Consider the following 21,703-nt stretch of genomic DNA (forward strand, 5'->3'; position numbering starts at 1 on the left):
CATTGCAGTTTAATCCTCACAATAACATAGATATCATCCCAATTTTATAGATGAAAAATCAAAGAGGGCCTGACTTACCCAAGGCTACACAGGTAGTTACAGAACTGGGATTTGAACCGAGTTATCCAAATATGTAACAACTAGGCTGACCCCAGTGGTCTTCAAACTGTGTTCTTTGGAGCCCAGGGTTCCTCAGAGGTAGCTGAGGAGCTGGTGTGGGGGATGGCAGGTCTGGGAGGCCTGTGGGTCGGGCTGAGGCTGTTTCCTGGCAGTTCCCATCATCTCTCCTACGCACACTGGGCTTGGCAGACACTCCTTCTGGAGAGAGCATACATTTGCCCGCTAGCCTGGAGCATTTTGGGTCACGAGGCGCCACACAGTCCCCCTGACAGATGTGCCCCACTCCCGGCTGCTCGGGAACCCCAGGAACTAATCCCCATAGCGTAAGACACACAGAGGGATTAGCACTGGGAAATCAGGCGCCACATCTGCCAGCCCCTGGGGAGCCTGGGTGAAGCCTGCGCCTCAGAACCCAGGATGTCATTCCTGTCCCCTGGAACACGGGGGCTCCCGGAGGCACTGGCCAACCATGGCCGGGTCTGAATTGCCCCGTCCTTCCTGAGCCTTCCAGAAGAGGGTGAGTTGGGACCACGCACCCACGGGTCTGATAGGGTTGTTTCTGAGGCTTGAAGAAGGAGGAGGAGCTGGAAGCAGAGGCAATGGCAGGGAGGGTGACCAATTGTCCCAGTTTCCCCTGGACTGAGGGGTTTGGGACTTTCAGTGCTGAAATCAGGACAGACTGGGCAGACCTGGACAGTTGGGGTTTTTTTGAATTTGTTTCCCCTTGCCTTTGAGGTGGAGCTTCATGAAATGGAGACATGATCCCTACCCTAGAAAGCCTCAGTCTGATGGGGAAACAACATGGGAAGATGCATTAGTGTCTGGGAAACAGCGAGGACTTCTGGGTGCAAATCCCCCATCCTTGTCTTCTTGCATTTCTCCAGCCCCCTCCTCTCTTTTCCAGCCTCCAGGACCTCTCTTTGCCTTCTCTCCACTGACTCAGTTTCTTGTTCACAGGGTCTCCTGGGCTATAGAGCTGACTCCTCAAGGGGCTGGAATCTTCCACACCATGGAGAGAATGAAGACCCAGGTGAGGCATAGCTCCACAAAGGCTTGCTTCAAGCATTGACCTAAATCATAAATCACCCCTCTATCACCTTCATTGTCATCACTAACATTTCTAGAGTTTGTACCGCAGGCCAGGAACCATTTCAAGTGTTTGCTGTGTATTGACTCATCAAATTCTCAAAACAAACCAGAAACAGATCCTCTTCTTTTTCCTGTCTCAAGGGCCCTGACTGGAGTGCCCCCAACTCATCCCCAACTACCTGTTCTATGAAGCTTTCCTCCCCCTCCCACCCCGAGGCTGAGCTCATGGGTACCTCAGAGCCCCCAGAGCCCTCTGACATGATCTGTCTACATCTCTCTCCCAGAGAAATTATTATGACTCCACTAGCTACCAGTCTGTGAGCAGCTAGTTTCAAAGGGCTTTGCATGCATTTTCTCATTTACCCTCATCTAAATTCTATGAGGTGTAGGAATGATGGCCATTCCCATTATACAGACAAGGAAACGGAGACTCAAAGAGGGGAAGTCATTGGTCCACAGCTAATAAGGGCAGAGCCAGAATCAAGTCTCAGGCCCCAGAGCCCTTGTGTCTGACCTCTTCACCATCCTGCCGGCTCCATGAGGGACAGATGTTAGCCAAAGGGCGTAGCACTGTGCCCAGCACACAGCCAGCTCCTGGAGATTGTATTCTGAATGAATGACTGGACAAGGAGTGCTGTCCCAGAGTGGCAAGTCGGGAGAATAAAGGTGAAGGTTTCTGGGCTGCAGACCACCAGGGGAAGGAGCTGGGTGAACTGCGTTATGGGTGGGGTTTGGGAGAGCCTGGATCTCCCTGAGCAACCCCTCCGCCAGCGTTTTCCAGCTGGGAAGAGAGAGGGGAGAGATGCCAGGTGACATCTGCAAGTGTCAATGTGAGCAGCTGGTGAGCACCTTCGACATTAAATACTGACCCCACCTTTGTGTCTATTGGAATAAATTCTGAGACTGGAGACAGACATGAGATGAGCCTGGGCCCCAGAGGAGGGCTGCGCATTGGGGATGCAGAGAACCCAGTCACATGTTGTTGGGGGGGGATGCATAGACAGGGCTAGAATCCCAGCTCCATCATCCACTGCCAATGACCTCATCGAGTCATCGAATATCTGTGAATTTCATTCTGTTCCTGAAACTGAGAGGATGACGCTGTGTCATAGGTACTTGTTAAGTGAGATCAGGCTGCCCTCGACCAGGGCACCCTCACAGGGCTTGCCCCAGTGGTCCTTTGCTCATGCTCAAAGAGGGGCACCTTCCGACTCCCCTCCCACACAAACCCACGGCAATGCCAGAGAGCCTCCCCATTCACTCCTGTGGCTGAGGTGCAGACTTGTGTCTGGTGTCACTCCTCTGACACCCAGGTGGAGACAACCTAATGCTCTCGGGATTTTTAATGGCTTCATTTAAAAAAACCTGAAGTACAGTTTATATGCATTAAAATTCACTCTTTTAGGTGTACAGCTCCATGTGTTTTGACAGATACATATGGCCCTGTAACCACCATCACAATCAGGATAGAGAACAGTTTCATCACCTTCCCAAATTCCCTTCTGCCCTGTTGTAGTCTATACCATCCCTACTCCCAGGTGGCCATTGATTTGTTTTCTGTCCTTGCAGTTTTGCCTTGTCCAGAGTGTTATGAAAATGGAATTATATAGTCTGTAGCCTTTTTTTAAAAAAATGTTTTTAAAATTTATGTGTTTATCAATTTGGCTGCACTGGGTCTTAATTCCGGCACATGGGATCTTCGTTGCTGCGGGCCAGATCTTCGTAGTGGCGTGCCAGATATTCATTGCTGCATGCGGGATCTTTAGTTGAGGCCTGTGGGATCTTTAGTTGTGGCATGCGGGATCTTCAGTTTCGGTATGAGAATTCCTAGTTGTGGCAAGTGGGATCTAGTTCCCTAACCTGAGCCCCCTGCATTGGGAGTGCAGAGTCTTAGCCACTGGACCACCAGGGAAGTCCCTATAGTCTGTAGCCTTTTGAGTCTGGCTTCTTTCACTTAGCATAATGTAGTTAAGATTCATCCGCAAAAAAAAATAAAAAAAAAAAAAAAAAAAAAAAAAAAAAAGATTCATCCGCATGATTGCGTATATCAATAGTTTGTTCCTTTACATTGCTGAGTAGTATTCCATTGCATGGATGTACCATAGTTTGTCTATTCATTCACCAGTTGAGGGACTTTTCCGATCTTTAGAAATTATGAATAAAGAATGGCTTTAATGTGAACCCTAAATTCTAGAGCTGGAAGATACTTTTGAAGTCAAATGAGGTTTCCAGATGTAAAAGTAAACTCTTTGTAAATAACCCAGCCCTCTCCAACAGTTAAAGAAGTGGAGGTTCAGAGAGGGGAAGGGACTTGTCCAGAGTTATAACTGACTCAGGAAGGTAGGGCTGAGATTTGAACCCAAGTCTTTCCACTTGCAGGACAACATAAAGTTCAAAACTTACTTCCTGAGAACCTGCCAGAGCCAGGTGGAGTGCCGGGTGTTGCAGGCATCAAAGCCAAGGTCTTGGTGCTGGAGACACTCACCACCTTATCAGTAATCAAGAAAATGCAAACTAAAAGTAGCAATGAGAATCACAGGTGGTGAAAGTATAAATTGGAACAACTTTGGAGAGCAACTGGATAGTATCTGGTTAAGCTGAAGATGGCTATATCTTACCACCCAGATATTTCACTCCCAACTAAAATGTATAAAATGCTCACGTCTTTAAAGCAGCCTGGCCCCAGAGTCCATGCTCTGTTACACTATGAAGTATAGTCATACAGCAGCATACTCTATAGAAGTTAAAATGGATAATCCAGAACTACATGTATCAAATTGGAAAAAAAGTAAGTTGAAGGAGGATAATACAGTAGGATATCATTTATATAACTTTTAAAATCTGAAAAACAATACGATGTGCTGCTTATGGATCCATAAACACATAGTAAAGGAATAAAAACATGCCTGATAATGATAAACACCAAGATCAGAATGGGTGTCACATGTGGGGAGAGGGTGAGAAGATTGAGATCTGCAAAGGGGACAGAGGGCTTCAACTCTACCTAGAATGTTTTATCTTCATGCGTTCATTCATTTAACAAATATTTATTAGGGACTGCTATGTTCCAGGGACTGTTCTAGTCACTGGGAATACTACAGTGAACAAAACAAAAAAAGTCCCTGTTTTCTAATGGGATGGGATGAAGAGACAACAGACTAAATAAGTAACATAGTATTTTTTATTTTTTTAAAAAATTATTTATTTGGCTGCACCAGGTCTTTAGTTGTGGCACGCAGGATTTTTTTTTTCTTTTTTTGGTTGCAGCACACAGGATCTTTTGTTGCAGCATGTGGGATTTTTAGTTGCGGCATGCGGGATCTAGTTCCCTGACCAGGGATTGAACCCAGGCCCCCTGCATTGGGAGCACGGAGTCTTAATCATTGAACCACCAGTGAAGTCCCTAGTACTTTTTAAATATGAGGAAAATATTGTAAAATGTTAAGATTTAATCAAAGTTGGATGGTGGGTGCTCAAGTGTTCATTATATTCTCCATATATTCTTCTCTATGCTTGAAATATTTCATAAACTTAACAGGCCAGCAGGGCTTGGTGAATGGCTGGGGGTGGGGATTGAGGGGCAAGGAGGGGCCAGGGAAGACCCTGAAATTTCTAGCTTGTGTGACTTGGTGGAAGCAGGTGCCATGAAGTGATGTTGAAAATATTAGAGAAGGAGGAGGAGGGAAGATACGCAAGTTTTGCCCTGGATGTTGGGTTTCAGAGGTGTGGGGACTTCCAGGTGGAAATATTTGGTAGGCAGTTGAAAATGGTAGTCTCAAGTTCAGGGGAGAGAGCTGGGCAGAAGCTGTAGAATCAGTAATCATTAGCACATGGCTGGTATCCTTGTGCATGAGATCACCTGGGGAAATTAGGTCTTTCAAGAAATTTGTCCATGTCATTTAAATTATCAAATGGATTGGCATAACATTGTTCACAATACTTTCCTGTAGGATCTGTAGTGGTGGCCCTCTTCCACTTCTGATTAGGTAATTTGTCACCTAGGGATTGTGTGTGTACTGAGGAAAGAGGAGGAGGGGAGCCAGGTACACTATGTTTGTAGGACAGAGGTGAAGGAGGAGCCCTTGGAAACGGAGATAGGGAAAGAATAGTGAATGCAAGATTTGGTTAATACCCACCTCCTCTGAAAAGTGTAATCCCCAATAGGGTAGGAAACATTTTCTTCGCTGTTTATCAGTATATCTCTAATATCTGGCTCAGTGCCTAGCACATAGTAGGCATTCAATTATAGCTAATGCATTATATAGTGTTTACCATGTGCCCACCACTGTTCTAAGTGATTTATATATATATATATATATATATATATATATATATATATATATATTTTTTTTTTTGGCGGTACGTGGGCCTCTCACTGCTGTGGCCTCTCCCGTTGCGGAGCACAGGCTCCGGACGCGCAGGCTCAGCGGCCATGGCTCACAGACGCAGCCGCTCCGCGGCATGTGGGATCCTCCTGGACCGGGGCACGAATCCGTGTCCCCTGCAATGGCAGGCGGACTCTCAACCACTGCACCACAAGGGAAGCCCTAAGTGATTTATAAATATTAACTCATTCAATCCTTGCAACTGAATACAAATAGGTACTATTATAAAAAATCATTATTGTGATATAATTCACATACCATAACATTCACCAATTTTGTGTAGAATTCTGTGGTTTCTAGCATATTCACAATGTTGTATAACCAGCACCACAATCAGTTTTAGAATATTTGCATCACCCCCCAAAAGAAAACTACCCGTTCGCAGTCACTCCCCATCCCCCTGTACCTCCAGCCACTGGCAACCACTAGTCTACTTTCTGTCTCTGTGGATTTGCCTGTTCTGGACATTTAATATAAATGGAGTCATATAACACGTGGCCTTTTGTGGCTGATTTACCATGTTTTCAAGGTTCATCCATGTTGTACTACTTCATTCCTTCTTACGGCCAAATAATATTCCATTGGATGTACCACATTTTGATTACCCATTCATCATTTGATAGACATTTGGTTTGTTTCCACTTTTTTGCTATTATGATAATGTTGCTATGGACATTCAAGGACACATTTTTGTGTGAGCCTATGTCATCTCATTCACCAGAGTCAGTAGAGATAGCCTAGTGGTTAAGGATGCCAGATTCTGGAGCCACCCTGTATGGGTTCAAGGTCCAGTCCTGCCACATAATACTGTGTGGTTTTGGGTAAATGGCTTAGCATATGTGACACTCAGCTTCCTCACTTGTAAACTAGTGGTAATAATAATACTGTCTCATGGGATATTGTGAGAGTTAAATGATTTAATATGCATAATGTACATTAAAGTCCTTAGAATATTACCCCTCACATAGGTGCTGTTTTTTGTCTCAAAACAACTTTGCAAGGTTATTACCTTTCCTACTTTACAAATGAAGAAACTGGGAGTTGCCAAAGGTTTTATGGGTCTTAGGGTGGTGTATCCTGGATTTGAATGTGGGTTTTGCTTTGCAAGGGTATCTTCTGTGACTGAACATTTCAGAGGCCCGAGTTTGAGACCCAGCTCTCCAGCAGCTGGCTGATTCTCACTCTTCGATGATTTGTACTACTCTCACCCATTCACTCAGCAAATCCTCACCACGCCCTGAGCACAGGTCAGCCACTGAGCACAGCAGAGAGATTGTGCAGAGTTGGGCTGGCCAGGAGAGCTAGGCCTTAAACACCAGCATGCTAGCTCCCCAAGGGCAGGAATTCTGATACTGGTACACTGCTGAGCCCCCAGGGCCTGGAACAGTGCTTCTCACCTAGTAGGTGCTCAATACAGAGTTGTTGAAAGGATGAATAAATGAAACAGAGCCCTCAATCCTGGGACGACGGTCCTGAATTTTGAATTCCTTCCCAACTCTCTCATTCTGCAGGCCCTCTAGGAGGGACAGAGAAGGATTAGGGGAGACCAGGGAAGAGTCCTTTTGCATCACAGTTTAGGTTACAGCAGCAATGAAGATAGTTCAAAAGAGACGTAAGACACATTAAGACATAAAGGTGGAGAGTCAGGCAGATTGGGTCTGAATCCCAGCTTTGCCACTGCTGTGCCCTGTGACCTTGAGCAAGTCCCCTAACCTCTGTGAGCCTCATTTTATCACCTCTAAAATGAAAGTTCCCAAACCAACTTCATGAACAGACTAGGAAGTGAGGTAAGATAACACCTGTTAAGTGAATAGTGCAGGGCCAGGCTTAAAGCTGGCACTCAACATATGATGTTTATTATTTTTTAGACAAGTCCTTTCCTTCCTGTAACTTCAGTTTGCCAACCTGGAAATGAGAAAGTTCAACAAATGACTGTGAAGGCTCTTCCAGAACTTTGGTTGAGCAGGCCAGAGACAGAGATCAAATGCTAGCTCTGCAACTAGCTGTGTGACCCTGGGCAAGTCATTTAACTTCTCTGAGCCTCATCTGTAACATCAGGGCGCTGAGGGTGCCTACCTCACAGGGTGCCATGATACGCCTCTTAAAAGGCTTTTAGCACCGTGTCTGGGACACTAACTGGAGGTGGTACTGTGTTTCCAGGATTCTAAGTTGGCTGTGAGGGAATACATGGTTCTTCCTGGGGGCCAGGTCGCCACACACACTTTCTCTTTAGATTCCTTGCCACCTCCCCACGCGGCCTCTTCCTCCTCCCTCTCTTGGACTTCAGGCCTTGGTCTCATCGTCTTATGCTCCCTGCTTCCTGCCCTCGCCCACCTCCCAAGCCACACTTGCTCAGCCCCCGCACCTGTCTGAGGAAAAGGCCCCATTTCTCTGAGCTCCACCCTTTCTTGAGCTTTCCAGGCAGGTCCCTTTTCACTGCAACGGTTTTTATACTCACTTGGCAGAGAAACATGGGGGGCGTGGCGATGAGACCAGCCACAGCTGGGAGACACCAACCACACATTGGGAGCCTTACGCAGGCCTGCTGCAAGAACACACCATTGGTGGAGGCTTGGGAAAGCGGGTGTGTGGCGAGGCATGGGGCGAAGCGAGTCTCCTGGGAAGCCTTGTCCTGTGTTCTCAGGACCCACACATTCCCTCCACAACATGTACCGAGCAACCAGGATAAACCAGAGGCCGTGGAGGACAGAGGGTGAGGAAGTGGCCCCTCCCCTGGAGAACTCACACTCCGTGAGGTGGATCAGCTAACAGCTGTAGAACAACTGTATTAGAGAGAAAGCTGGATGTGCACCACAACGGAGGCTTGTGCCTAGTGCCCTGTTGGGGACTTGGGTGAGGAGAGTTGGGGAAGGCTTCATGGAGGAGGTGACATTTCAGCAGGTCTTTGATGTTTCACTAAGTACATAGGAGAGAGAGGGCACACCCAGCAGAGGGAACAGGCTATGCAAAGGCACAGAGGTGCAGAGGTACATATGGGGCAGAGCTGTTGAAGGGGCAATCCTGGGAGGGCCCTTGGTTTTACAGGTGTGAAACTTACCCCAAGCTGTGGGCTCTCCTGATGTCTGGGTGAACCTAAGGCATAGAAGGGGCCAGGGCAGGGGTCCCTCTCTCCTCCCTCTTGCTGACCCCCTTGGGGGTATGCCTTGTCCTTCCCCTTGCAGGCTGGCCGGCAGCTCAGCCTGCTGAAAGGGAAACAGAAGTGGCTCTTCCCGGTTTCCTGCAGCTTCTTCTTTGTGCTCTCTGTGCTCATGACTGGCTGCTTCCTGTGGCAGTATTACCTCCCCAAGCTGAAGACCGGTGAGTGCAGGAACACCCTTGAGTTTCCCCCACCTCCGGAGGTCCCCATGGGCTTTGAGCCGCCACTCCTGATCTGAGGCAGGAGGGAGGACCATTCTGACTCCAGCTCTCACTAACTGTGCATCTTCGGGCCAGTCATGTGATCCCTCTGCGCCTCGATGCCCTTCTGTAGTAACTGAGGATCTAATACCACTGGGGGTCCCTTAAGCCATTGACTCCAGGGGTAAAACTCAGGATCCCCCCAAAAGTGCAAACAGTGTTTCCCTTGCTCTTCCTTGGGTCCCCAAGATGGGATCTCCAGGCCCTACCTCCCTTTAAAGGCACTGCCCCAGCTACATATAAGACCCCGGGAGGAACATGTCCACGTGTCCATGGACAGCAGCTGCCATTTCTTGGTCTCTCCATCCTGGGCTGGTCAAGGCTCAGCAAGTGAACCACCACTGCTGGCAACGCCAGGCTTATGCCCTAGGGCCAGCCCTCCCAGCTGGCACAGCCTCACCACAAGATGCCAGCCATGGGCAGCCAGGGGCAAAGGGCAGAGCATGCCCAGGAGGAGACAGCACAGTCCTACACTCACTACCTGCTGCCTGGCCTTCGAGACACCAATCAGGCCACAGGCGCCTGTTGGTAGCCCTTCTCTCTTCGCATGACGAGCTTCCTCCCTCCATGTGGTCAGCAGACTTAGACAAGTTCCGGCTCTGTGGGGCAGGCTCAGCCACATCTCTACCGTCCCCCTTTCTCCAGTTCTGATTATATATTAGGGTGGAGAAGTGGACTCAGGGCCCCACTTAGGCTTCAGGCTTAAACCACCAGGAACAACTCATTTCATCCCCAGAGCTGTGTATCCGGGCATTAGGGTTTGAGTCCCATCCTACTTTTGTCCAGGTGTGTGGCTTTCTTGGAAACGCAGGGGGAAGGTGTGGACCTTGGCAGGGCAGGATTCAGGCTGTGAGACCATCACAACGGCCTCCAGACCTCCCTGCATCCTCTAAGGACAGTGTGGGGTGGTAAGGGTGTGAGAACCCCGCAAGAGTACAAGAACCACTCTTCTCTAAACCTTCCACTGCCTCCTGAGATCACCCAGAAGTGAGAGAAGACCCAGTGGGCAACGGCCCCTAGACTAGTAACCTGATCTCTGTCCTCCACTCACCATGTGATGTTCCCTCCAGGTTCCTTGGGACCAGAGGTGACTTCTGCCCCCATGAGGATGTGTCCCCAGCACCCTGAGCCTGTGCCCCTGGCCCACCCCCTCCCCGTGTTGAAGGAGGCCCTGAAAAAGGTCAGTGATGAGCCAGGAGAGAACTGGCTGTGTGGGCTAGGCCCGGTTGATGAAGGGGAGGGCATATCCTCTGAGCTGGTAGTGGCATTCATTCATTCATTCAACATATAATTCTTTTTTAAAAAAATTAATTAATTTATTTGGCTGCACTGGGTCTTAGTTGTGGCACACGGGATCTTCGCTGTGGCATGCATGTGGGATCTTTAGTTGCAGCATGTGGGATCTAGTTCCCTGACCAGTGATCGAACCCAGGCCCTCTGCGTTGGGAGTGCAGAGTCTTAGCCACTGGACCACCAGGCATGCCCCCCAACATATAATTCTTGAGCACTTACTCTGCGCTACACACCAGGGATATGGCAGAAGAAGATACTGTCCTGCTCTCAAGAAGCTACTAGTCTTGGAACAGTCAAGATAGTAAATATTTATAACACAGGGGTAAGAGTGAGGATAGAGAAAGTTTAGGGTACATGGTGACACAAAGGAGCTGGACTTGGGGTCAGGGAAGGCTTCTGGAGGAAGTGGTGTCTAAACTGAGAGGTGAACAAGGAGTAGATACTCAGAGTATATTGTATAATGAGGGAGCTTGGGGGTGTGAAAGGTGTGCTTTAGATAGAGGGAACAGCATGTGCAAAGGCCCAGAGACAGCAGGGTCAGTATGAGGCATATACAGAGAGGATATTCAGTCTGGTGGGGCCATTAAGTGGGGGTGGAGAAAGATGAGATAGGAGAGGATCACAGAGGCCATTGAAAGATGATCAAAGACCCCACAACACAACTTTTACCATTGCAGAATGGCTTAACACTAGAGGGGGCTGTCAGCCAGCTCTTGTCTGTGCCGTTCTGCCATTCAGACCCTACCCACTTGGGTCACTCACCTTAGGAGACACACAGATCAGAAGTGTATGTGCAGCAGCCTGGTGGTGGTGGTGGGAGATGGTTTGAAACTTCATCCGAGGAACAGTTGAAGGGAAGGAGGGTGATGTGTCCACATAAGAGCAGGCGTGGGCCAGTGCAGAGAGACACAATCACTGCCTGCAAATACACAAAAAGCTTTTGTGAAGGAGAGAGAGCAGAAGCACGCTATTTGGCTCCCAGGGATCAGAGTAATTAAAAAAAAAATAAAGCAACAATAATAACCATAGCAACCTTCTAGTGAGCACCTGGTACATGCCATGCACTGTGCTATCTTCTCTATGTTACCACCTCGTGAATCCCTAGCTAAAGAGGAGGAAACTGAGGCTCAGAGAGGCAAAGTTAGTGCAGGGGTGGAAACTACAGGTAGACTGAGTTCAATTCAGGGAATGTAAAATCTCTTGGCAAGGAGGTGCTGGAGTTAGCATAGGGTTCTAATCCTGATTCCACTAGCCATTAACCACCGGGGCAAGTCACTTCATATCTCAAATTTTCTCACCTGTAAAATGGGGAGAAATCAGCAATGACTTATGAGGATTAAGTGAGACAATGTATGAAAATCATTTTATACTGTGTCTGGCATGTTGTAAATGTCCAGTAAATGTTAGCTGTTAATCACCATCATTATACTACATGACTGAAAATAATGAGGTATTTTCAATAAATGTTCAAAGACAGCGTTAGGGGCCCTCTATAAATACTGAATTCTCCAACACTAGGGGGTCAGACTCAGCCTGTTGGAGGTTTTTTAGGGCATCAGACACAGGTTTGATTAGATCAGGGGTTTTAACGCCTCCCTCCTCTTACGTATTTCCAAGGAAATGTTTTTTGAACAAAGGTCTTATGAGGAAAACTTACATACAAAACAGTTTCCAGGGGATCTGCTCTGATTGCCGCTGGGTGGGGTCCCCACCCCATGGGACACGGTCTGAGAACCCGAGGTCTGGAGGCTCACTGGGCTCCCTTCCAGCCACTAGGGGGAGAGAATGGAGGGGAGTCAGGCAGGGGGTTCTGTGTACAAGGTGCAGTATGTGAATGGTACGGTGTACAGAACCACATGGGGCCTGTGGGTGGGGAGAGGGGCCTGTCTCTGCACCTGTACTCTGAGGCACCTGCTCTTCTCTTCCAAGGTGGACAGGATCCTGCGGCAGGCACTGTCTGCCCCAGGCCTGGCTGCTATGTCTGCAGTTGTCATCCACAACGACACTGTGCTCTGGACCGGGAACTTCGGGAGGAAGAATGGTTCAGACCCGGCTTCTGGGCCCCCCAATGAGTACACCATGTACCGGTCAGCTGGGGGACCACCAGGGTCTTGTGGAGGGGGCGAAGAGTGGTAGGACAAGGGGGACTTAGGAGGTAGGGGGACTCAAGAGAATCATGACTGGGGGTCTTAGCTGCCAGGGCCCTTTATTAAGTCTTGGCAATTTTATAGATGAGGAGACTGAGGTCCAGAGAGGACCAGTGAGTGTCTAACATCACACCACAGTGGTAACAAGTCAGGAAGGAATCCCTTCTGGAGAGCCCTTATCCTAATGCCTCCCAAACTAGAAAAGGCTCCCTTATGTCCCACCCCACACCCCTTCCACGTGACACTAAAGAACCGTAACCAGTTCCTGGGCCCTCGACCTGGGTCTCTGCCGGTTGGCAGCGGTGGCCCAGATGGAAGCAACTTGGGACAATCTGCTGCACACCCAGAGTCTCCCCTCCTGGGTGCTGCCTGTAGGATCCTCAAAGCTCACAGTGCCAAGTGAACACATTTGCTCCCTGAGATACTGTGAGGATTGCAGGGCTTCCATTCACACTGCACCTGCTATGTGCCAGGCACAGGGCAACAATTATATCTGTTATCACTTATTGAGCACTTACTACCTTCCAGGTGTGTTGCCAAGCACTTTGCAAGCACAATCTTGTTCGATCCTTTCTACAGCCCATAAAACAGACAATGAAACTGAATCTCAGAAAGGTCTAGCACTTGCCCAAGGCAACTCAGCTGGTGAGAGGCAGAGATAGGATCCCAACCCAGGTCTGTCCCAGGGAGCGAAGTGCCTGGTGAAGGGCCTGGCATGGGGGAGGTGCTCGAGAGTGTCCATCTGGTCCAGCCCCACTGCCCCTGGTAAGTTCTCAAGCATCCCAAAGGCATTCTACAGAGGTTGGTGGATTTCTGTCTGAGATGCTGAATAAGGGTGGACTCAGTGCTTTCCTAATTATGCTAGAAAGTTGGAGGCTGGGGGTGCAGGGTGGAGGTGGGTCGTGAAGCCAACAGGATGCCCTCTGCACCCTTGTGCCCCCCACATTGTCCAGGATCTCCAGCATCTCCAAGATCTTTCCCGTGCTGATGCTCTATCGTCTGTGGGAGGAGGGCGTCGTGGCCTCTCTAGATGACCCTCTGGAGCGGTACGCCAGCACCTTCACCATTAACAACCCACTGGGCATGGCATCAGCGTCTGAACAAAAGAGGCTGATGGATGGTCTGGAGGAGGTGGGCCCAGCCCCAAGGCCTTCACCTGTCACCCTCCGAAGGATGGCCAGCCAGCTCTCAGGTGAGTGGCTCTGAACTTAACGTAGCTCAGCCCAAACCATTTCAGGTAGGGGAACCAAGGAGCAGGTTCTCATCCAGCCAGGCTGGGCCCACTCTCTGCTCTGCTTCCTGAACTGGCCATAGCTCCCTCTCATCCTTCCTGGGTGGCGGGCCAGGGGTAGAAAGATTGGGTGAGTTAAAAGCTGAGGTGGGGCTTCCCTGGTGGCGCAGTGGTTGAGAGTCCGCCTGCCGATGCAGGGGACGTGGGTTCGTGCCCCGGTCCGGGAGGATCCCACATGCCACGGAGCGGCTGGGCCCGTGAGCCATGGCCGCTGAGCCTGCGCGTCCGGAGCCTGTGCTCCGCAACGGGAGAGGCCACGGCAGTGAGAGGTCCGTGTACTGCAAAAAAAAAAAAAAAAGCTGAGGTAAAACCTGGGAATTTAGGTCAAGTGGACAAATGAGGATCTGTTGGAAGGTCAAAAGCAAGCTGACAGGTCAAGATCTGCTTATTAGATCAAGAACAAGTCAACAAGTGAATATTTGTTGACAATTCTACAAATTATATATTTTATATATAATTTGAATATAATATATATTCTACAATTATACGTTAATTTCCCTTAGTATATAAACCATTACAAAGACCAAGAACCCAACAGAAAAATGGGTAAAGGATAGGAACAGAACAGACAGTTCACAGAAGAGGAATATAAATGGCTCTTAAGAATATTACAAAATATTAAAAGATGCTCGACCTCATTCATAACAAAATAAATGCAAATTAAATCTCCTGAGACACATTTTCCTCTTATCAGATTGGTAAAGGCCATAATGGTGGGTGTACTGAGTTGGTGAAGTTATGGTGAAATAGGCCCTCTTATACATCAGTGGTGGAAATTTAAATTGGTGCAACTTGGGACTTCCCTGGCAGTCCAGTGGCTAAGACGCTGTGCTTCCACTGCAGGGGGCACAGGTTTGATCCCTAGTAGGGGAACTAGGATCCCACGTGCTGCGCTGCACGGCCAAAATAAAGAAAAAAAAATTGGTGCAACCTGTGTGGAGGGCAATTGGTAATACCTGTCACAAAAATGTATATATCCTTTGACTCAGAAATTACACTTTTAGGAAAATCTCTTACAGATGTATTCACACATGTGCGGTATGAGGTATGTACACAGTTATTCACTACAGCACTGTTTGTGATAGTGAAAAAAAAGATTGAAACAACCTAAATATAAATAGGGGAGTAACTAAATAAACTATGACAGAGTTATACAATCAGATACTACTGTAGCCCTAAAAAAATGGGTAATAACGTTCCTTGTGTACTGAGATGCACGTACAATCTTAAGTGGGTAAAAAAGCTCGTAACAGCATATATTGTAGCTACCATATGAATAAATAATATATACACATATAATGTATATATGTATATGAATGTATATGTATAATCCATTTGTAATGTATCTGTTATATAACATATATATTTATATACACATATATTACATGTGTGTGTATATATACAGGTATATATATAAAAATGTGTACCACATATTTTTGTAAGGGAAAGGGATTGAATCACTGGGCTGCCTCCAGGGAGGGGAACTTGGTGGCTGTGGAGAAGAGTGGGAGGAAAATTTTTCATTGTTTACCCTTTGGTGTCTTTGGACTTTTGAATCATGTAAATGAATTACTTATTAAAAACAAATTATATAATAATAATGATGATAATAAAAGATGTGCTAACAGCCAAGATGAAATCTACATGGTGGAAGGGCAAGGGCAGGCTGGGATACTGGAAGACAAAGCCAGTGAACAGGAATTGGGCAGGAACGGGTGGGAGGGGGGCTGTGCTGCATGGTGACTGACCCAGCCAAGGAGGAGAAGGCAGGCACCAGCTGCACCACCCCAAAATGCCTTCTATTGTTCATATTTGCAGTCACCAACCCAACAACTCTAGATGGTAGGAATCCACCATAAGTGCCTACTATTTCATCATTTTACAAAGTGCGTTCAGGCCTGAGGTCTCAGTCTGTGGACATGGCTGGTTAGCACTCCCATTAGCAGATGGTGAACCTGAGGCTCTGCCAGATAGTGGAACCTCCTGAAGTCGTCCAGGCAGGACAGGATCAGAGCCTTGGGGGAGGGTGACCTAGTGGCTAAGGGCATGAGCACTGAAATTAATTCCAGCTGTGTGATCTTGGGTAAGTCACGTAACCTCTCTGAGCCTTGTCTTACTCCTCTGTAAAAGGACTGGTTCATGCTATTTTGCTGTATTAAATGTGCTAATGAATGTCAAGCACTTAGCAGAGTACCTGGCACACAGCAGGTACTTGTCAACATAGCTCTGGTTATTACAGCCAAGGGTAGACCTAGGTTTATGGAGGCCTGATGTAGATATAATTTGGGGGTCCTCTTTAAAAATACAATACTATAAATTCAAACTTGGATACAGGCCTTGGAAGGGGTCATACAGGTGAGAGGCTCTGAGGATTTTGCTCCATGAGTCTCCTATTAAATACACTCCTGTTTATAACCTGACCCCAGGGCTCCCTCTAAGGGTACACTGTGGATTCTTCTTCATCTGTACCCAAGGGACCCAGCACAGGGGTCTTGTGTTTGTGGTCAGTTTAAAAACACCCTACACGGGCTTCCCTGGTGGCGCAGTGGTTAAGAATCTGCTTGACGGTGCAGGGGACACAGGTTCGAGCCCTGGTCCGGGAAGATCCCACATGCTGCAGAGCAACTAAGCCCATGAGTCACAACTACTGAGCCCATGAGTCACAACTACTGAGCCCACGTGCCACAACTACTGAGCCTGTGCGCCGAGAGCCCATGCTCTGCAACAAGAGGAAGCTACCACCATGAGAAGCCCACAACTGCAACGAAGAGTAGCCCCCACTCGCCGCAACTAGAGAAAGCCTGCATGCAGCAACGAAGACCCAATGCAGCCAAAAATAAATAAAAATATTAATTAAGAAAAATGCAACCCCCCCAAACAAACAAAAAAGCCCACCCTACGTGTCCCAAAGCCCACCATTTGAGCATACAGCTGCCTGAATGACTCTGTTATACGTTCCCAGTATTTTTTTTAAAAAATAAATTTATTTATTTATTTTTGGCTGTGTTGGGTCTTCGTTTCTGTGCGAGGGCTTTCTCTGGTTGCAGAGAGCGGGGGCTACTCTTCATCGTGGTGCGCGGGCCTCTCACTGTCGCGGCCTCTCTTGTTGCGGAGCACAGGCTCCAGACACGCAGGCTCAGTAGTTGTGGCTCACGGGCTTAGTCACTCTGCGGCATGTGGGATCTTCCCGGACCAGGGCTCGAACCCATGTCCCCTGCATTGGCAGGCAGACTCTCAACCACTGCGCCACCAGGGAAGCCCCCCAGTATCTTTTATGATTGACCTTCACCCTAATCTAGAGCTTTCTCCCATCCTTGGAGCTTTTCATCCATTCTTAGTTAAGTTTTGTAACACCTCACAGGGAAACCACTGCAGGTGCTTCAGCCCACTTCAAGGTGAGCAAGTAGAGGCTCAGAGAGGTAAAGCATATGGTTTGGGCCACACAGCAAGAAGTGTTAGAGTCAGAATTTAAACCCAGGACTTGGGACTCCATCCCCCAGCTGCTCAGGCCAAGAGCCTGGAGTTAGTTATCCCTGATTTCTCTCACTCCCACACCCTCCACATCCCCTCCAGTAGCAAATTCTGTTGGCTCCATTATCAAAATATGTCCAGAATCCAACCACTCCTCACTCATCCAAACCACCAGCATTTAGACATGGATTTTTGCAAGTCTCCTTACAGGCTTCCCGGTGTCTGCCATTGCCCCCCAAAGTCTGTTTTCACATAGCAGCCAGAGCAACCCTGATATATGTCAGATCACATCGCTCCTCTGCTCAAAGCCCTACAGTGGCCCCATCCCAATCAGAGAAAAGGCCAAGTCCTTGCAGTAGCCTATAGCACCCTACAGGATCTGGTGCCTGCACCCCAATATCTCTCACCTCCAAAGTCTCCCCTTTTCTCAGTCCTTGCCAGCCACACTGGCTCTTTCCTGCTGATCCTCAAACATGCCCACAGATTCCTGCCTCAGGGCCTTTGCACCTGCTCTTTCCTCTGCTTGAGACATTCTTTCCTCACAGAGCTATGTGGCTCTCTCCCTCACCTCCTCGAGTTCTCACCTGCTCAAGGGTCACCTACCCTGTGAGGCCTTCCTCTGACCACTCTGTAAAAAATAACAATCCCTCCTTTCATACATGGAATTATTTCCCTCCACAGCATGCATATCTATTTGCTTCTTGTCTGCCTCCTCTGCTAGAATGCAGACTCCACACGGGCAGGGACTTTGTTTTGTTCACTACTGAGTTCCAGTACCCAGAACAGTCTTTGGCACGAAAGAGATGCTTGAACACTATTGTTGAGTGAATGGGTGGGAAGAATCCTAATCCTGTGATCCTGTCAATACTAGTCACATCCAATAAACAGAAAATTCCAAGTGGCCGGAGCAGCCACTTCCACAAAACCTATCTGGGCAGTGACCTCAAGAATTTTATGGAATCAAATATCTATGGTTGATGACAACAATTATTTTTTGAGCAATTACTATGACCAAGAACCACGCTAAGCATTTGATTTCACCAAATCCTCACACCAGCCATATGACATAGCAATTATTTCCCTCATGTTACAGATGAGGGGACTCTGGCTCAGAGAGGTTAAATGGCTTGCCCAATGAAACACAGGCAGGATTAGAATCTATGCCAGAGCTTTTATTTTTAAAGGTGATTTTGTTATCTCTCAACTCATGGAAGGTGGGGGAGGGGGTACAGCCAGGGGCCCATCATCCCACCATCAGCTGACCCAGCAGGTCTGACCACTGCTCCTCCCTAGGGCTGCCCCGAAGGCTCCGTTCCACTTCGCTGCTGTGGAGGGGCAGCACCCAGGAGGCCCTGAACCTGCTCAAGGATGATGTGCTGGTGGCAGACCCAGGAACCAGGTAAGGAGTGAGCCCTGATGCCCTACCAACGTTAGGAACCTCACAAGGTGACATACCTCTCCTGGGAGAGAACCTATGTCACCTCATCCTAGGTGGTCAGAGCCAGGAAAGACCTCGCAGATCACTGATGACAACCCCTGTTCCACAGCTGGGGGGACTGAGGACCATAGAGGGATGGCAGAGCAAGGCAGCAGGGAGCTGGGCCCAGATCCAGTCCTGTTTGAATCTCATGTTTTTCCCATTAATCAACTCAACATTTATTGAACACTTACTCTGTGCTTGGAATATGGTAAACTGAGATATAGGAGCAAACGAATCCAACCAGGTCCCTCCTCGTGGAGTTTGCATTCTTCTGAGTGAACAGTGAACGTTCTTATCAGTGAACAGATAAACAAGATAAATACAGACTTTGCCAAGTGCTGGAAATAAATGGGATGCTGATGAGATAGGGAGTGGATAGCTGGTGTAGCCAGCCACTGAACAGAGAAGCCATCAGAAACTCTGATGGCTTTGCAGACAGTCTGAGCAGGTGGGAAGGGTTTATTTAGGGCCTGGAGATGTCCATCCGAGGCTGCATCCTAGCTTCCACCCCTCCTCTTCCAGATGCCATTACAGCACGCTGGCCTTCTCGCTTCTGGCCCATGTCCTGGCAGCCCACACCGCCCAGGGTGACTACCAGCACTGGATCTTGGAGAACGTGCTGGAACCGCTGGGGATGGAAGACACAGGCTTCGATCTGACACCTCCTGTGCGTGCCCGCTTGGCAGCTGGCTTTTATGGCAGCAGGCGGCCGGCGCCGCTGTACGATCTCGGCTGGTACCGCCCGTCGGGCCAGATGTACTCCACCACCTCTGACCTGGCGAAGCTGGCCATGGTGCTCCTGGGCAGCAGGCCCCAGCGGCTTCTGCGGCCAGACGCGGCTAAGACGCTACTGGCGCCGCTGCTGGCCTGCCCGGGCGCCTACTTCGCCAACGAGACTGGCACACCGTGGGAGTTCCATGCGCAGCGGGGCTACCGCGTGGTGCGCAAGGACGGTGACCTGGACGGCTACGCCGCCACCTTCTCCCTGGTGCCGCCGCTGCGCCTGAGCCTCGTGCTGCTCCTGGCCGGGCCGAGGCCGCCAGGGCCTGACCTCGTGGCTCAGGTCTACGATGTGCTTCTGCCGGCTATGGAGAGTGCCCTTCGTGAGGCCGCGCTCAGCCCGGCTCCGCCGCCCAGCGCACGACCCTTCACTGGCTACTTCACTTTTGCCAATTTGACTTTCTACGAAGTGCGCGCCGGGCCGACGGGCGAGCTGCGCCTGCGCCAGTTCGGGCCCCGCGTGGAGGCGCTGGTGCCCCCTGCGTTCCGCACGTTGGCGCTCCGCCACCTGCGCGGCCGCGTCTTCCAGCTGTATGTGGCCCGCGAGTTTCCGTGCGCACTGCCGCTGGGTGACTCCTGGCTGTCCCTCGAGGCCCAGCACGGGCAGCTCGTCAACTTCTATCCCCTGGACCACCACGGGCTTTCCCCCGGCTTCGACGTGCCAGGCCTCAACACGTACCGGGTGATGCGGCTGTCTCACAAGCCAGTATTCAAGACCCAGTGACCCCTGTTCAGAGCCTCCCCTTCTCTCGCCTGGCAGCTTTCCATCCTAGTTCTGCAAGGTAAGGCTGCAGGGATGTCTATTAAAGAACTAAGGAGTTGGCAAAGTGGGATAGGGCCGTGCTACTCAAAGTGTGGTCTGTGAACTACAACCGGTGGAGAACTGTTTGTTATCCATGGGAGAGGAAGAGTTTACAGAAATTTAGTGAGCATTTAGAAACTTTAATAGCGAATTGACAGAGTACATTTATGTCTGTCGAATCTAAGAATATGGTCTAGCATTGTGTCTTTTAAAAATCAACCTTATATGTATGGAAACACAAAAGACCCCAAATAGCCAAAGCAATCTTGAGAAAGAAAAATGGAGCTGGAGGAATCAGGCTCCCTGACTTCAGACTATACTACAAAGCTACAGTAATTAAGACAGTATGGTACTGGCACAAAAACAGAAATATAGATCAATGGAACAGGATAGAAAGCCCAGAGATAAACCCATGCACATATGGTCACCTTATTTTTGATAAAGGAGGCAAGAATATACAATGGAGAAAAGACAGCCTCTTCAATGAGTGGTGCTGGGAAAACTGGACAGCTACATGTAAAAGAATGAAATTAGAACACCCCCTAACACCATACACAAAAATAAACTCAAAATGGATTAAAGACCTAAATATAAGGCCAGACACTATAAAACACTTAGAGGAAAACCTAGGCAGAACACTCTATGACATAAATCACAGCAAGATCCTTTTTGACCCACTTCCTAGAGAAATGGAAATAAAAACAAAAATAAACAAATGGGACCTAATGAAACTTAAAAGCTCTTGCACAGCAAAGGAAACCATAAACAGGATGAAAAGACAACCCTCAGAATAGGAGAAAATATTTGCAAATGAAGCAACTGACAAAGGATTAATCTCCAAAGTTTACAAGCAGCTCATGCAGCTCAATATCAAAAAAACCCAAACAATCCAATCCAAAAATGAGCAGAAGACCTAAATAGACATTTCTCCAAAGAAGATATACAGATTGCCAACAAACACATGAAAGGATGCTCAACATCACTAATCATTAGAGAAATGCAAATCAAAACTACAATGAGGTATCACCTCACACCAGTCAGAATGGCCAACATCAAAAAATCTGCAAACAAGTGCTGGAGAGGGTGTGGAGAAAAGGGAACCCTCTTGCACCGCTGGTGGGAATGTAAATTGATACAGCCACTATGGAGAACAGTATGGAGGTTCCTTAAAAAACTAAAAATAGAACTACCATACGACCCAGCAATCCCACTGCTGGGCATATACCCTGAGAAAACCATAATTCAAAAAGAGTTGGGCTTCCCTGGTGGCACAGTGGTTGAGAGTCCGCCTGCTGATGTGGGGAACATGGGTTCGTGTCCCGGTCCGGGAAGATCACACATGCTGTGGAGCGGCTGGGCCCGTGAGCCATGGCCACTGAGCCTGCACGTCTGGAGCCTGTGCTCCACAACGGGAGAGGCCACAACAGT

General features: G+C 48.7%; 1 protein-coding gene across 1 annotated transcript; it reads left to right on the forward strand.

Moving 5' to 3' along the window:
* The first annotated feature begins 1,024 nt into the window (after window positions 1-1,024).
* On the forward strand, window positions 1,025-20,197 carry LACTBL1 (lactamase beta like 1). The gene is made up of 7 exons (XM_004272521.4): window positions 1,025-1,150; window positions 8,777-8,912; window positions 10,082-10,191; window positions 12,234-12,391; window positions 13,405-13,643; window positions 18,507-18,612; window positions 19,216-20,197. The coding sequence occupies exons 1-7, from the start codon at window positions 1,130-1,132 to the stop codon at window positions 20,195-20,197; spliced, it is 1,752 nt and encodes a 583-aa protein (XP_004272569.3). The 5' UTR covers window positions 1,025-1,129.
* Window positions 20,198-21,703: the final 1,506 nt, after the last annotated feature.

This window comes from Orcinus orca, chromosome 1, assembly GCF_937001465.1.
Source record: "Orcinus orca chromosome 1, mOrcOrc1.1, whole genome shotgun sequence".
Lineage (NCBI taxonomy): Eukaryota > Metazoa > Chordata > Mammalia > Artiodactyla > Delphinidae > Orcinus > Orcinus orca.